Source organism: Rhynchophorus ferrugineus, unplaced genomic scaffold (genome assembly GCF_030347505.1).
Source record: "Rhynchophorus ferrugineus isolate W39M unplaced genomic scaffold, kcgeb_rfMv2 rfM8, whole genome shotgun sequence".
In the NCBI taxonomy this organism is placed as follows: domain Eukaryota; kingdom Metazoa; phylum Arthropoda; class Insecta; order Coleoptera; family Curculionidae; genus Rhynchophorus; species Rhynchophorus ferrugineus.
The window spans coordinates 23,492,114-23,511,140 of record NW_027472587.1 but is presented as its reverse complement, the minus strand read 5'-3'; the positions used below and the strand labels follow the sequence as shown (position 1 = coordinate 23,511,140).

General features: G+C 32.4%; 1 protein-coding gene across 2 annotated transcripts in view; it reads right to left on the bottom strand.

The window, feature by feature from the left end:
• The window catches only part of LOC143200586 (dual oxidase 2), a 37,856-nt gene extending 27,739 nt beyond the window's left edge, over positions 1 to 10,117 (bottom strand). For both annotated transcript variants that reach the window (XM_076411055.1, XM_076411056.1), the window contains exons 1-6: positions 9,878 to 10,117; positions 1,902 to 2,027; positions 1,800 to 1,849; positions 1,622 to 1,742; positions 1,445 to 1,563; positions 1,199 to 1,390 (exon numbers count right to left, since the gene is read on the bottom strand). In XM_076411055.1, the coding sequence (XP_076267170.1) occupies positions 1,199 to 1,390; positions 1,445 to 1,563; positions 1,622 to 1,742; positions 1,800 to 1,849; positions 1,902 to 2,027; positions 9,878 to 10,106 (837 nt within the window). In that variant the 5' untranslated portion in view covers positions 10,107 to 10,117. The remainder of the gene's footprint in view (positions 1 to 1,198; positions 1,391 to 1,444; positions 1,564 to 1,621; positions 1,743 to 1,799; positions 1,850 to 1,901; positions 2,028 to 9,877) is intronic.
• Between the last annotated feature and the right edge of the window lie 8,910 nt (positions 10,118 to 19,027).

Below are 19,027 nucleotides of genomic sequence, written 5' to 3'. Positions count from 1 at the left end.
TTATCGTTCAGATAATATTTCATTTCAGCATGGACACAGTCTAGTGTTTTAACTTAGTAGCTGATTTGGAATAAATTTAAAACGACTTAGTAGTTGTAGAACGGAATCCTAGAGTCTAGGTCATCCCTAATTATAACAATAAACAGATAAGTAGCGAAAAATTGCGGTGACCTTGAAAAGGTTGAAACATGAATCTGGGAATGTATAGGCATACGTTCTATAAAAAGTCAAGAAAGTCAGGATACCTTTCTTTCCTCCCTTCGCTCTATAGAAATGTAAAATCAGGTTACAGAAACGGAGCTAATGGAGAGCTAATGGAGAACCATTAGCTCTACGCTCTACGCTAAACTGACAGTTTGACCAACCAATCAAAATAGGGAGAATCAAAATTACGATAGACTGTTTGGACTCAGGACTTCCAAAACAAATAGAGCTCAAAAACAAATACAGGTTCAAAAAGATAGCACAAAGACTAGGTCTATAAATTTTATTTTTAGAAACTAAATATAACGGAACATAAATAGTTTATCCTTTCAAATATTTATAGCGGAACTATTCAAGAAGTTGGATAGGAAAGGATCGCTGATATGATGCGCTGTTAAAAAAATGGATACAGTTTGTAAACTTACAAAATACATTTACAACAAAAAATATATCTCTAAATATATAAAACTGAAGCACTACAATACTGTGATCAAGCTGGATTGCCTTTAAGAAGCTGAAACTCTCATTTTGAACAGAAAGTGGAACATTGTAGAAATTCAAAAGAATGAAAGAAACATTATCAGAAACACTTTAGGTTAACAATAAACTGAAGAAGGAACATACACGCTAAAAGCAAATAAGGAAATAAATGTTTAGCAATATATATTGTCAAAGCAATATATAACAGGTCAGATGAACAAAAAAAGTATATTACGACATAATGAAAGCAATACCGGCCGAAAGAACAGGAAAAAAATACTGAAATTTCTCTTTATTGTATTTCGCGAGGCGCAGTACGCTCAAACTATTATATATGCTCAAGCGCTCAAACATATAGTAAGACATTATATATAATAATATAAGTTCTATAAAAACCAATAGACAATATATTGATGTATATATATATATATATATATATATATATATATATATATATATATATATATAGAAACAAATTAGTATATGTTCTATGAATAATAAAACATATACGTACGATTAGGACAGAAAAATTAGCATTATTTAGCCCATATATACCACCATAAAAGGAATGCGATATTTGAGGAAATAGAAGTGAGTTATAGATACTATAATTGGAGATGGTTTCATTAAGCCAAAATGGTAACCATTCGTACAAATATATGCTTTGCTGAATTGCTATAGTCCACTTCCTAGCTTCATTGAAAATCTGCAAATAAGATGATAATATGTAATTAACAATATGTTACGTATTAACACGTACATCTTCGGAAGTAAATTTAGTACGGATCCCTTTTATTTTGGAAGCAACTCTGTTATGCCACAAGAGCCAGACGCGTGTCAAGTGTTGGGTAATGTCCTTTAATGATTTTTCTTCCAAATCTAGATATGAATGATGATTTCCAAATCATTGACATTGTAGATTTATTTTATCTGTTACCATGTGATATGAGTTGTCCATTTTCATCCAAATGGATTCCGTTTTTGCGATATTGGATACATTTATATCTGCTATTTCCATAAATTATACCGCCATCTATATAAGGGGTTGCTAAATTGTGCTAAAAAATTAAAGTGAATACGAAGATATTTATTTTGATAAGCCTGGTTTTACTTACAGCTCTAGTAGAAGTATCCAAATCCATGATTTCACGTAGTGCTTGTTTTCCTGAAAATACATCGCCCATAATACCTAAATATATATTTATTAATATTCTTACCTAAAAAGAAATACATTACACCATTTGTAGAAAAACTGAAACAATCTTTGAATTTTATTAATTTATTTACATCAAGATTCCTGGGTAAATTTGTTGCATATGGAGAAGAACTTCCCAAAAGTTCCCCTAGAAAATTGATAAATTAAAAGTCTACTACTGATATTAGGATGTGTAATATGATCGCAGAGTGAAAATTAGAAAACGACGGCTCTTGTTTTAAAATATCTAAATGAATTTATTTTTTAGCATAATTTCGTTAAACGTTGATTTACTTGTTCAAACGTTCTTTCGATTTGTTTTTCTCATATTATAATGCTTTTTCTGAAGCAAAATACCACTCTACCTCAGTTATTTCTTCTGTGTTCGATGAAAATTGTTTTCTGCGAAATATTTTTTTGCACATACGAAAAGAGAAATTGATTTTCAAACAAAATGCGCCTTAATTCAAACAAATCCCGAGCAGATGAGAACGATTATTGATATTACTAACGCAAAAACAATATTGGAAAGTTGATATAAAATGTTTTTGTTATTTGCTCAGTAACGTGGAAAAATTATGACAACTGCAATGAAAGATTCGCTAGTCATGAGTACAGTTATATGGTCATTTATGTCCACTCAATACTTTACTAACCATTAGACTTAGTATAATGCTAACATGTCAATATTATACTATAAGTATAACAGTAAATTTTGCTTTTAATTCTTTAGTTCATTCGTTTGTAACGTATCAGTTAGTTGATAGTGTTAAGTATATTATTTATTGCATTTTGAAATAAAGTTTTTTTTATAAAGGCATTCCGAGTTTCAAGTATAATTGGCGCAGATACTTCCAGATTATCACATAGTTCCTAGTGAATTGTGAAAACCGTTAGTACTATTAAGATGTTCGAACCCTGCTCAACGCTGTTACTACAAATACTTGGACGCGGACTCCTGCTTTGGATTTGGACAAGGACTTCAACGAGTAGCAGTTAGCATAAGGAACACAGGACAAATTGGCATAGCTAGTGTCAAAGGCGAATAGCACACCAGTCTAGAAGCAAATCTCATTGCAGACGGCTTCTACTACTTCGACATCAGGAGCGATCCAGGGACGAATACTTTACAGTAAGTCACTTAATGGTGTAATTCTGATTAACTAAGTTAGAAAATTATTATACTGAATTAAATTTATGAAAGAAAACATTGAAAGTGTTTATTGTAAAAGGAAATCCAGAGATAATTTATCCAGTAAAGTAGAATCTTATTGGTGCATTCCTTATAAATTATAATTTTATATTATTTATAATACATAATGAGCGTAATCATCAATCAATTACTCATTAAAGAAGAAATTCATATAAACACCTTGTATATACATTTTGCATGCATTACGTACCCGAGTGTTAGAACTAGAAATAGGGAAGAAAGCTCTAAACTAGATCAACAATCAAAATTTAAGAATCGAATTAAAATAGAAATTTAGTGACCCGATCATTAGATCTAACTTCATCACTAAATAACAGCTCATCTTCACGGTGAGAAACAAAAATAGGATATATCTTGATTACATACAAAGGCTTAAAAGAATTACCACCCAGATAAAAACTAAGATTTGTACAGAAATATGGAACCTAGAAGCACGCAATGTTTTAATAAGTCAATGAATAATCAATGAATGAACAGCCGCTCAAAATTTATTTGCTAATATATCAAATGATTTAAGAACATTACTGATTGTACAAAACCGGCAAAATTTAAATACCGCTATTGATATTATAACCAATTACGAAATATTAATAGGTTAAAGTCGATTTAAAAATTATCCAATACAGAATTTTTGAATCGAAAAGTCACAATGTTATTGAACGCATAACGTCTTCCTTCAATAACACATACACGTACACATGTACCAACACATTCTAGAAACCAGTATCCTAGCCAACCAATACCTATTAAGTGACAACCTGTTAAGGCATACGTTCCCCAAGCTTGTGTAAAAATTTCCAAAAGCATCAAACCCAGTATCCAAAACCTACGTCAGATGTTAGCATAATTCTACCTCATAAGACCACTTCAACAACCAATTTCTCAATATCAATACCGTAACCAACCAGAACAGTCGAATCTTAATCACGATTATTTCAAAAATCGATATTCCTCAGGCCAACAACGGTTTAAACTACAAGAACTAACTCATGTTGAAAGAAACTGACGATGACTCCGACACGAGCTATCAAACAAATGATTATCTTTTCTCGTATGATGATCGAAATCCTTATATAAAGAAGAACATAATCCTTATATAAATTTTTCTCCAGAACTTGAACATGAAGAAAATTTCCATATAATTACATCCCAAACTTAGATTTAAGAATACTAATCGACATAGGTTTACATGTTTTTCTTCTTAAACATTGCTGAAAATTACTATCCAGAATTAATCGAACCCCATGTGATAACCCTTCATATACATAAGCAGCCAAAAAGTTAACTCAAAAAGTAATAATCATTTATTTTTTAGCTTAGGCAAACAACAAATCCATAGGCTTTGCATTATATTCCTTCAATGATTACTTCGATGGAATCCTAGAATTTATAGACTTTAGAAAATTGAACTTAAGCATCGATCTGGTAAATAATCCATTATTGGATGAACATATTCTTATATGCCTTATATGTTCATATATGTCCACTCAATACTTACAAACCTTTAGACTTAGTATATTGCTAACACATCAATATTATACTAAAAATAGACAGCAAATAGCAGTAAAGTAGACGACAGTAAAAGACCTCGCCATCCATGACTGATTTACCTATTATTGCAAAAGTAAGTAATAAGTTTTACATAAAACTGGAGACAACTTCATTAAAAACCATAGATGATCGATACCCCATTCCAAACATTTCTGATATCCTTGATAAACTTGGAAGAGCCCAATACTTCACTACGCTATATCTCGCTAGTGGATTTCACCATATTGAAATGGATCCGGAGTCCATACGCAGAACTGTCTTCAACGTAGAACAAGGTCATTATATATTTGCGAATATCCTTGGACTTAAAAAACGTATCAGTCACTTTTCAAAGAACAATGGATAACGTGTCACGTGGTCTATAATGAAAAATATGTCTAGTTTACATGGATGACATAACCATATTCTCTAGTTTCTTACTAGAACACCTACAATCCCTAAGACAATTTTTCGATTGCTTATGTTGGTCTTCGTGTAATTTATTGAATGAAACTATGTTTTCCTTAATACATTATTAATAACACTAACTACTATACAAATAATTAACTAATGAAAATGTATGAATGTTTGATCAATGAATGGATGATTGCTGACTGAATGTAAGATGCTTGGACGTCGAAAGATGAATGCATCGGCTATCTATTTTATGCGTGCCCCTGATCGTTTTTGGTCAATCTTATTCTGTGGCCAGTTCGAGATAAGAAGAAGAGGCTTGACGTCCCTACACTTAATTTTCCATAACCTGAAAGTACAACTAGATAAGTCCGAGTTTTTAAAGAAAATTTAAGTTTTAACAGTTACCGATCAAAGAAACGCCTGAAGAGATACCAGTTTTTGAGAGGCCCAAAAAGGTAACCGGCAATAATAAACAGTACGAAGACTGGAACATGACATGGATGAATATGAATTAATATTTAGGAATTAATATGTATATATATATATATACCTTTAGACTTAGTATATTGCTAACACATCAATATTATAAATATAGCAGTAAAATAGACGACAGTAAAAGACCTCGCCATCCATGACTGATTTCTGCTTCTATTGGCTAAGACTCCACATGCGCACTTGTTCTAATCTACCTGACAGTTTTCACAAATCGCGTCCTTTTCTCCCACGCTTTCCATACCACAATCTTAGTTGAGGTTGGATGTAATTTTTAGTCTAGTTTTGTATTTACATTTTGTTGAGGTAATATAATTATTTCATAGGCAAAATTAGCAGCAGATAATGCGAAAATAAGTGTATGAAGGTATTTTACATTTTATAACATTTTATAACACTAATTTTGTAGATTGTTATGCTCAGTGATTAAATCGCAGAACAAAGACGAAACTAGAAGAATTTTGCAAGGAAAATATATACAGGGAGAAGCGGAAGAACCAATGGCAGAAAATGACTTTGACAATAGAGTTTTCAGTATAATTAAAACTTTGAAATCAATCGATCAACAATCACAAAGCCAAATACTTAAGAACATTGAGGTTCAGCTTCAGAGATTTCAACAAAAAAGTTATTTATAAGGAAAACGAATTAGGCCTACAGGGGACACTACCCAAACTTAAAAAGAACGTGCCTGGAATTCTACCTCATAGGTGGTGTGGAGGATAGTTTAATCTAAATATAATAAAGAAGTATACAAACGGATAACCTGCTGTCTGTCTTTTTTATTATTGTTCCTTTAATATATATTCTTTTTTTTTTGTAATATTTCGTCTGTATTTATCGGCTCCGAGGAGTTAATATAACCCGAAAGAAATAATAGATCAGATATTATGTTATCAATTTATTCCAACCACTTTCTATTAAGTACACCTTATATTTAAACTATGCTGAAAATTCATGACACTGCGTTAGCTTTTAGCTTCGTTATAGCTTTTTTCTTCTTTTGAAATATCTATAAAATCATAAAGATATAATTATAATAACAAATAGATAGAAAACGTATACAAGCATGACCATATTTCATTCTTACCTCTACTATAATCTTCAGATAAGTTCTGTTTCCATATTATTTAACCTAAAAATATATACTTTGTTCCATAACAATCTACAAAATTAGTGTTATAAAATGATAATACTTTATTAGTAATTCACACTTTATACACCTATTTTTGCATTATCTGCTGCTAATTTTGCCTATGAAATAATTATATTACCTCAAAAAAATGAAAATACAAAATTAACCTAAAAATGACATCTAACCACAACTAAGACTGTGGTACGGAAGGCGTGGTAAAAAAGGACGAATTATGAAACTGTCAGGCTAGATTATAACAAGTGCGCATGTGCAGTCCTAGCCAATAGAAGCTTGTATAGGCATGGATGGAGAGGTCTTTTACTGTCGTCTCAGTAAAATTAGTATTGTATTTTGAAATAAAGTTTGTTTATTAAAAAGACATTTACTGTACCAACAGGAAAATCATGTAGATGATTGCTGCTGTTGCTCTATGAATGTTGGCGGTATAAATATAAAATATAGTACAGTATAAATTCCACCTATCCCAAGTATGGACACTAATCTATTGTCAATTTGTCCAGGTGTAAGTGTAAAAAATGCATTAGAACTAAATCGTCTTCACCACCGGCGAGCAATTAAAGCGATTTTATTATGTTATGGACGAAAAACATTTAATTTTTATAAGAGAAATGTATGATTTGGTTTGTTATTCGAAAGCTTACAAAATGTTTAACACCCGATGAAGCACCAGAATAAGCATCTTTTCAAAGTGTTTACTTATTCACATCATTCTTGGTAACCACATATCACCATATTACAAGCAGATAATCGACAATTTATTGCAAAATTACTACAAGGGTGGAGCTCGAATGTTTCGTCAAAATACATTTTTGGTATTCCTAACTTTTTTTTTCAGGAAAAACTACACATGACGTCGACATGAGTTACAAGCAAGGAGACTGGCTACATCAAGATATACTAAAGAACTTGGAATGAATGATGAACCATTAATGTTAGATCCTAATGCTTAAAATATATCCTAGCAGCAGTGAAGTGGAATAAAAGACTCAGTTTAACCTCTGCTGCGCTTGAAGATTCTGTTTATTTATGATATATACCTTTTAGTTTAATAAATAGTTATTAATGTAATAGAACGAGTATAATAATGAATTTATTAAATATTTCCAAAACTAGAACTAATTTAAATAAATGGGCTGCTGATTCAGCCTCCCAATTTACCATATACAGTAATCTACAGTTATCCATATAAATAAAAGTTTTTGATTGCTCAATGCCAATACCGTATATAGTTGTGTTATCTGTGAAATCGAACAGATGATACGGAAATAGGCTATTAGCTAGGGAAAGCCACCAAAATTTTAGAACGATCATGTCTACACAGTTCAACAAGACATACTTGGAAATTGGGCACACAGTAATCAACAAAAAGCGCAAATATTTGCTGACCTTAAGATATACTATTAAACCAAACAAAAGTGGAATTGGATATAATTTGCCCGAAATAGACTGTGAAAATTCAACGATTTAACTAGTTGTGGTGAAAGAAATCACCAATGTTTTCAAAGTTTACATCAACCTTAGCAAATCACTGGGCGATTTCTGTATAAAATTCCCAGAAATGGAACTAAAAAACGTGCAGTATTTCGTCTAGAACATATCCCAGAGCCTAGATTTACAGAGCCTACATAATACAATAGTTAAATCGAATTAAATCAAAATGGTAGCGGGACTTTTGCCCCCACATTAGTGTGAAATCAAAATGGTAGGGGCACTTTTGCCCCACCCTATATTAAGAATTGAACTTTAATCAATTAATTTTGCAATGGTATCTTTGAGCTATGTGGGCCTTTTTGTAAGCTGAATGCTAGCTCATACTAAATTTCATTAGCACTTTAAAAAGTTAGTGTATTTAGTTATGCTTTTATTGAATAGTTGATAATTAGAACATTCTTACAGTGCCTAGTGAATTTATATTCTTTTATACTTTCTATTAATTCTCTTTTGACCAAGCGATGATCGCTAAAAGCTAAAGTCATGTATTAATGTCAAGCTGTATTCTTGGAACGATCTCAGGTGTTCATGAAGTTTTGAACATCTTTTATATGGATCGCCACTAAACTTTGCTAACCCATTTTTAAATCAACAAGCTCAGCCGTAAATTATTGATTTTGAAGGATCAGATTCACGTAAAACATTAGTTAATTATGATTATAATGCATGAACTTTCATAACAATCGGATTCTTTTTTAAACATAATTAATTATTTTACATTGATAAATAAATTAATAATATATTTGTTGTACAATCTGGTAGAATTAACTAGCCATATTATAAGTTATTCAGTGTTTGCAGAATGTTTGAAACGGCATTTGTGATATTCATTGCTTTTGTTGTTGTATTTGAAGAAATCGGCTACTAAGGCTCATCAGATACTTTCAGAAAGCTATAGGGCTGCGTTATATGCCAACTGTAGGTGTTAGTTATAATGATTATAAAGTGGTCAGATTGCGAATTAACTGTATTCAGACATTGACATGCGATGGGAAATATCCAATAATAAGGAAAGCGTCACCTAAATAAATCCTGTGGAAATTCTACTTCAAGCCGTTTCAACATTTTTGTTTCGTTACTTCCTTGTTAATCTTTATTAAGACGATATGGAACATTTTAGGAGCAGAAACTGATGGGTTAGACTATGAGTGACCACCCATATTGATAGGAAAGCTCAATAGTCATGGCCAAACATGTTTGCTGTGTATATGATAGGATCAGGAAGATGTAGCATTACGAGTTGCCAAACTGAAAGTAACGGGTACTGCAGATGTATATGGAAGTTAATTGAACAAATGAAACGAGAGTGTAGTCCAAAAAATATCAACCATATCTAGTACTGACTCAAAATCACATTATAGCATGCCAACGCTCGGTTTCATGTTGCACGAGTTATGAAGGATACATTGTTGCAGCTGAAATGAGAAATATGGCCACACTCATTAATCAATTACTACTGTTCAAATCCATAAAGCATGACTTGTCTGGTTTTGAAATGCTGAAAGCAATGTATTTCTGCCATATGAATGATGTTCTCGATTCACTCGTTCAATTCGATACGGCCATATTGTCAGAATAATTTTGATTAACTTATATTAAAACTTTTTTCTAATAATGGTGTATTTAAAATAAAACGAAAAATAATTACTGAAGGCACTTAACATACTATATCTGTAAAAGTAATAAGAGATAAATATACCTATGGAACCCATATTAAAACCATTCAAATTGTTAAACGAGCCGTCATAGTTAGGTATTTCACCTTCGGTAGATTCTTTTATGTCAGCTAAGAGCCAGTCAATTATTATATTATCGTTTGCTGTTATCTCATCACTCCACACTGGTTTTGTATTAGAAGGCACTGTCACATTTTCACCCAAGACTTTAAAGCATTGAGATATTATTAAGTAAACAATACACAGCAACATAGTTCTCAAGCTATGCGAATCTCTAGTTGGACTAAAACGGAATTGTTTAGAATTACTTTGGATTGCAACATATATTTGTGGTTAACATATCCGCTAGTTACTAATACCAAATTTGCAATGTTTAGACTCATACGATGTGCAATATCTAAATATTTGTATTTTTCAACGATTGTTTTTCTTTTATGCTAATAACATATTAAAATTATCAACAAGTAAGTTACTCACTCTACGTCCACAATATATATACGATAGCTGATAGTAATGATAAACTATGCTAAAATGAAGTATGACAAGTTCATACAGCATGATAGGAAGATAACGCACGACGCATTACACGTCTCTAAGATAATGAACCTGCAATGAGATCAAGGGAAGCAGACACATGAGACTCTGCCATTATGGTTACTAGTACTAATATCGACTATGTTGAACGAATTGATGATTTAAGAATTGAAATGTCAGAATTAAGGAAATCTCTCGCCCCGTCCAAACCAGAACAAGGAAAACTAACAGAAGATATGGACATGAAGTCTACGGCGGACACCATTGATGATGAAGGTTTCACCATCCCAACCTCAAAACGGAAAAGGCGTAGTCTCCTAAACGATTTGCCAAAAAACAGGAATCCAACAACAGCGACGGAATAATCACATCAGATACCGAGGTTATTCACATCCACAATAAAAACAGAAAGCCCATTGCCAACCCAGCCTTTACAACAACGACGAGTCATAGAGAAATATTTCCCATCACCACCGTCAAAAATGTGCCAGTATCCACCAAATCTCAGAAAACCGCTAAGGCTCTTGGAACCAAAAAAGAGCAGAACAATGCCTCTCTATCTCTGACAACCAGAAATACAGCCAGCATAATCACTCAGAGTTCCCAACCCACAACACAACCGCCAGCAACCACCACCAAAGTTCCACCAGTCGTCTTGCGGAATAAGGTATATTTTTCAGACCTCTGAAGAATTTGCAAAATATACACCATTGTAGTAGGATTGTAACAGGACCCAAACTAAAAAAAGTGGCTTCTTTTACACAGCTACAGACAAAGACTTCAGGGAGCTCACAAATATTTTGGACAGCAAAAAAAATGAATATCATTCATTCTGACCCCCAGAAGACAGGAGTCTCCGCGGTCTAGTAGAACCGATAAAACCAGACGAGGCGAAAGAGGAATTGGAACTTCAGGGGTTCCATCCTCGCTTCATCCAACGCTGGCACAGGAAAGATGGTAAACCTATACCAATAATTCAAGTTATCGTGCCCAGAGACGAGAAGCACATCTACAACATTAAATATTTCATGGACCAGAGAGTGAAAATAGAGACGCACCTACTCCACCAACCATTGTCGGGCATCTTCAAAATGCATGAAGTGTGCAGGCAATGATGAAACAAGATCCTGTACAAAAGAAAGAACAACCCCAGCGAAGTGCAGTAACTGCGAAGAACCACATACCTGCAACTTCTTCGGATGCAGTTGCAGACCCGCGATAGACAACCAAAAACCAGCCCAAAAATCAACAATCCACCACCCGCTCCACAAACCTGTCCGGGATAATGGCGGGAGAAAGAAAATTATTATGAAATTGGCAAACACCAACGAACCGATGCAATCGCAACCGCAACCCACAAAAGCAGAAATCTGCATACCGCAGGCCCAGCTCGAAGAAATAAAGAAAATGGTCTCCAAACACTCTCACAGCAATTTGCGTCTATGTTTATGTCTGTGAATGGCCAATAACCACCCAAGATCTGTAACTATCATGTCCTGGGATGCACAATCAGGGCGCAATAAAAGGGAGGAGCTCATCGAAGCACTGGTAAGTCACAACATTGACATTGTACTTATCCTGGAAACTGGATAAGTACTAGGAAACATCGTGCTTATTCCTGAAACCCTCGAATAGGTTCACAATTCCGAATTACAGAGTATATAGAAACGATCGTATCTCCGGCAGCGGTACACCGCAATCCTAATTAAAAGGTCATCCTTCAATCCCATCTCCACAGAACAGCAGTCTCGAAAGCTACTTCCATAATCATATCCATCTTTGACAGGCAGGTTGTTATCTCTTCTATTTATCGGAGATGCTTTAACATCCAAAATCGGGACGAATTAGAGGCACTTTTCGAGGACGATGCCGCCAAAATAATTGGTGGCGACTTCAATGCCCACAACCCGCTATGGGGCAGCTGGCGACCACATGCTAGAACTGAATCAAACAGAGAATAATAAATGAATAATTATAAATAAGAACATACTAACTGGAGATTTAATAAATAATAAATGGAAGTTAAAAAGAGAAAACGGGAATACTCTATGAATATACACACCATTTCATGAAACTCAGCTTGGGTGTCGCAAAACACGTTAAAATCAAATAAATAATCAGAAAGATAATGACACTGAGTATCGCCTAATTAGAAATGAACTTTTATGAAGTTTTAACGTACCTTAGATGTGTTAAGATATCACATTTGACAAATAGAGCCCTTGAAGAACATCAACAATGTGGCCATTCATTATAATTACATATTTTGATAGGTATTCTCAAAGGCGACAAATCTTAAAATGAAAAAGAAAGGCTAATAACACCAGGTTCCTTTACATTAACGATCAAAGCTTTTTTTTTTAAAGAAAACATAAAGGACTCAAAATTAAAAGGACAAAAATATCGAACTCTTTGTATGTGTTTTAGAAAAAAATATATATAATATATAATTAATATATAAACAAAAATATAAACAAATTATAGTAAAACTCGCGATCGGTCATATTTGTATATACTACAATTTCGATAATTGGAAATATTGAGAATGTTGACGTTGGTTTTTATAACTGTCCGGAGCAGACAAATTACGCAGAATTAAAATACAAGGACTACATAATATAAACCAGACATGTACACAACCTTTATTTAATAATAAGGTGATGAGTCACCATTTGCTGTTATAATGGTGCTACAAGAGCTGTAGCAGCTTCGTGGAATAGATTGGTAGAATGTCCAACGAAATGTTGTCCCATTATTGCACCAAAACATCAGCCAATTGCTTCAATGAAGTTAGAGATGGGATTCTACTCCCCATTCTCTGATTTGAAACTTGTTCTGACCAAGGAAGCTGTTTGATGACATTTTAATGCTCTTCAAAGCCTGACTGAATTTTTTTGGCTATGTACAATGGGCGCATTATCATCTTGGAATATGGCAGTATTTGACAGTAATATGCTATTCATAGTAAGAATGTCATCATTAAGTGAACTAAGGTGTACATTTACACTAATCCGGTTATTGATGCGAATGAGAGCACCAGCTGTATACTATGATATTTCCGCCGAAATTATAACTGAACCTCCTCCATGCTTGATTGTATTAAAGAAATAATATTGTTCTAGTCGCCGCAGAAGAAAGCGTATAATACAATAAAATACGACCTAGAAAACTTGGCATATAAATTGAGTGACACGTACGGGTCGCACTGTTTACATGTTGAGGTGTTACAGTAAGATGTACTACGAGTTTAACACTCCATTGCATGGTATTTATATAATTTTGTCCATCTTCTGTGTTAAATATATATATTATATAACAAATATTTATAACGTACACCATAACATTAATGGCAATTTATAATTTGTTTTATTTATCTGTTTATATTTTTTATATTGAAATAAACGTTATGGTATAAACTAGTGTTCAGATTTATCGACTGAATTTGACTATCGATTGTTTAGTAATTGACTACTTTTTACTATCGACTGTTTCAGTCGCTATTTTTGGTTCGACTGTTTTCACTAGTTTTTCCTGGTGACTATTTCAGTCGACTGTTTTCAGTCCGACTGATTTTGTTATTATTTACAATTGACTGTTTCAGTCGTACTTTTAGCTACTACTTTTGGTTCTACTTGTTTCATTCGACTGATTTTTAACGTTCTGGTTCTGTCGTTCTTAGATTTATATGCAATATATGTGTTTTATGATTTTTTGGGTAGTTTACTTGTAAATAATAATATATTGTATATTAATATTATAACATTTTGGTACAATATTTTTCAAGATGGTTAATGTAATAGGGTAAATAGATTAAAATTTGGATGATAAATAGTAAAATATTTTGACTGTTTTTATGGCAATAATGGGTAATTTGTCCATTACTCGGTCGATTTTTGTTAAAAAATATTTCCGTTCCATAATAAATGAAGCATCTATATCATTTCAATCCAATTATTTTTAATTATGTCATGGATCAGTTTCTTTTCTATGATCAGGTATATGTTTAATTTGTATGTACTATTTATCGTTTATTGTACATCTTTAGTTTTTAGGTTTTGTTTAAGTTCTATTGTATTTTCTATATTTTATATTGTATATTATATAGAAATAGTAATTAACACATTAAAATACAATAAAATATTTGTTGGGTATTCCATTCCATAGAAAAATTCCATTCCTTTTTACAGATCCACAGAAAATTGAAATATAAAAGAAATTCTACGTCGTTTAAAATTATATTATTAATAGCATGTTTGTTATAATAGTATTCAGTAATTATTTTTTTTCCATTCCTTTTTTAAAGTCAGTTGGTGAAGGAATTTATGCATCCGGTCTCGCTTATACTACAGTTTGAAAATATAACTACATATAAAATAACTGTCCCAAGCAATAATCTCCATTCTTTCCTCTCTCACAATTTGTACAGGAAAGTATTCGTACATCTTCGTCTGATATCACGAATTGAAAAAAAGTCGAACCGTGCATCTAGTCGCTAGTTTTTTGACTATCGACTGTTTCGAATGTTTTGCGACTATCAATTGTTTCGATTGTTTTCAGTCGATAGTTTCCAAAGCTAGTATAAACCAAGAATATGTAATCTAAGTAAGATGAAATTAGATTACAAATAGTTTATCTAAGTTATCCAGACTACTTATTTATTCAGCATAACATTTTTAACAAAAAACAGGCATACAAAGTGTTTGACATTGTTAATTCGATTAGTATAAATCATTACAAAATAATAATAATTTGGAATTTTTAGTGGAAAATACCTCCTGTTGACGCATGCCTACTAAAAAAACATTTACTTATATGAAATGTGGATTACAAATCGGCAATTCTTTAATGTTATTGAATATTATGACAATTAAAATTAAAATTAAACATTAAATTATTAAAAATTATACTATTTTCCTGATTGATTTTTATTGGGATGACAAAATTGCTTTTCAATTTATCTTTTTTTACGTTTCCGTGTTTTCAATATTCAAGTATAACAATTTTCTAAATCATGATTAATTGATTTCTTATGGACTAAAGTCTAACTAAACTATGTTAAACTAAAGATTAACATATTTTGAATTGAATAAGGGAGATTTGTTATCCGTTCCATTAGCTGACTATTATCTAGTTTTAAAAATGTATGCTTTTATATGATAAATACCATCAGTGTCGCTGAAAGACGTGGTTTTGAAGATTCTATATCCTTTCTCTGTCTTTATTATTTTGATATTTTGCTTATTTTAACTTCTTATATAAAGACTTTCTATTAAGTCATGTGTTTGACCGTTTTGTTTTTAACGGATCATTGGCAAATTTTAGTAATTGACCCTTTTTTATCTCTTATAATTTAACGTCATTAAATCCTGTATTCCAGCATTTTAGTGTTTTTTCAGCATAACTGAACTATTTCTCATTGATTTTATCTTAGCTGTAAAGAGTTACAGTTGATTTAATAGAGTTGAACTCTATGTTTCTTGTTTTAGTATTAGTTTTCTACTCATTCATAATTTAATTCGGCAATTTATGGCATCTAGTCGTCCTGCTAGTTTTATATATACATATATAGAGACGGAAAGTCATGTGAATGGCGAAACAACGATTTCGACGACGTAGATGTAGAAGAAATTAATCAACTACAACTAGTAATTATGGAAGGTAGGATCCAGTGAAAATTAAAATGTGCTGCATAAGATAATGTATAATCAAAATAACAGTGAACTCATGTTTTTACGATGCCAAATATACTGCCCATTTAAAATCAGTTAGTGTTTTTGTATAGTAAAAACGGTAAAATGCATTGTTTTTATACTATTACATATTAAGTAAATGCATTTGAATTGAATTAGTGAATAATATTTAGAGTGTTGCAAGTTGCACTGAATTTAACATGGGGCTACACTGAGATTAAAATCTACCAAAAGATGAAAAACAATATAGTGTTGGATTCACCATCAGAAAGCGCCCGCGTGCTAAGCTAGTGCCGAATTATGATCACTTTAATGCTCTTTCTATTCGATATCAAATATATAAAAAATAGGGAGTCAATTTTTCGTTATAAACCTAATTTAATACAATGATTTTAGAGGAAACCGATAACAAAAGTTGATGACAAAGATAAAATTTAGATAACCTTTCATTAGGTTTTGTTGGTCATAATATTTTTAAGAATTCATTGCAGATAAATTGTTATTTATGCTGGAAACAGGAGTGTTTTTTTCCTGGAGCAGTGTAAGTGTTTTCCTCAGTTACCATGGATAAATTAATCATAACATATTGTTTCTTTGGTTTTAAAAGCAGCTCTTAAAGAAGTTTAGATTATAATACGAGAAATCATAAATTATTGTTACGGACAATACACCATGTGGATCGATAAAAATAATATTTTAAAGAATGAACTCGAATGGTTACTTGGTTAATATAATTGAAAGGTTTAATTGAATTTGATGTAATTTAATTTTTAGAAGTATGCCTGACATAAGATACACTGTAGATCAGATGGTTGCAGAATATTATGTGTTGCTCCCTAACACTGCATATTATATCGAATCTAATTGGTATGGAGTGTGAAAAATTAACTACAATGTATATGTAGGTCGAGAATAATAAATAAGTAAGAACTATTTGGTTATGTGGAAGAAGTATTGTTTATAAAAACATCGTCTGAATGGACTGGACTGGATGGTCTGGAAGAATGTAATGAATTATGAAATTAATATGAAGTGAAATTAATAGTCATTGCTGGCAAGTACTGTTTCATGGCGCCAAAAAATATTGCAAAATTAAGGATGTTGCCAGGCAATACCACCTAGTTCACTTTAGATTATTGTTCAAACCCTTTTAAACATAAATGATCGAAAATTAGAAGAGGTCATAAATGTTAAATTAGAATGGCACTATAAGTACCATAAATACTAGAAATGATTTATGATTTCCTTGATTAGTACATATCTTTGTATTGCGCATTAAGAAAAAGAAATTGAGATAATATAAATAAAAACAAACTATCTCTTACATAAACATGATTACTAAGATTTTAGTATGAACAGAATTGCTAAATTTAGAAATTCGCTATATAAAGTTAAACACCAACCAAATACGTTACGAAACGTTAACATTTTCTAACCACCATTTACGTGTTCATTTGTTTACAATCCAACTTAAATTGTATTGTATTGTAAATATTAATTTATTATACATTTCATAGATACAAAATCTGTTTCTATAAATCTGTAAAATATATAAAAATAAGGAAAAACTGCACAAAAATACGAAACACATATATATTTCAAGGCAAGTAATCTAAATATTTCCATAATCATCTAGTCGATGACGATTGCATTCTTTGCATCAAATGGTGGTTATAGCTCAGTTATATCGAGATATCAAGACTTCTAAGTAAATATTGCTTTTAATTTTTAATTAAAACACCATAAAACAGGACAATTGAAAAGCCCCCAGCCTGACACATAGATAAATAAAATATATCCATAAAATTATATCCATATGGTTTTAGTTAACCGTAATCCTCGAAAGATGCGTGTATAAATTTGATAGCTGTCGGATAAATATTGTGAAAAAAATGGATAAAAAGGAATTTTGCGTGTTGATAAAATATTGTTTTTGAAGAAAAGAAATGCAGTTGAAGCAAAAACTTGGCTTGATGCGAAGTTTCCGGACACTGTCCCAGGAAAATCAACCATCAAGGATTGGTACGCTAAGTTTAGACGTGGTGAAATGAGCACCAAAGATGGTGAACGCAGTGGACGTCCAGAAGAGATTGTTACTGACGAAAACATTTAAAAAAATCCACAAAATGATTTTGAATGACCGCAAATTGAAATTGAATGGAATAGCAGAGACTCTAAACATGTCAACTGAACGTGTACACCATATTATTCACGAGTATTTGGGTATGAAAAAGCCCTGTGCAAAGTGGCTGCCGCGCGAGCTCACTTTTGACCAAAAACAACGACGAGTTGATGATTCGGAGTAGGGTTTGAAGATGATCAAGCGTAATAAACCCGAGTTTTCGCGTCGATATGTGACAATGGATGAAACATGGCTCCATCATTTCACTCCGAAATTCAATCGACGGTCATCCGAGTGTACTGGGCACGAAAAATTCGCTCCAAAGCGTGGGAAAACGCAACAGTCGGCTGGCAAAGTTATGGCGTCTGTATTGTGGGATGCGCATTGAATAATTTTCATTGACTACCTTGAAAAAGGAAGTACCATCAACAGCGACATTACATAGTACGGTATTGGATCATTTTAACGACGAAATCGCCGAAAAACGGCTCCATTTGAAGAAAAGGGATGTTCACCAAGACAATGCACCATGCCACAAATCAGCGAAAACGATGGCAAAAGTGAATGGGCTTCGAATTGCTTCCTCATCCACCGTATTCTCCAGATCTGGCCCCCAGTAACTATATATTCTCATATCTCAAAAGAATGCTCCCTGGGAAGACATTTTCGTTGAATGAACAGGTATCGAAAAGGTGGAGGGTCGCTGTAGTCGGTGTATCGCCCTTGAAGGAAAATATGTTGAATAAAAAAAAAACGAATTTTGCCAAAAAAATGTGCTTTACTATTCAACTGCCCTGTTATGGTTAAATTACAATTCTCATGTTTTT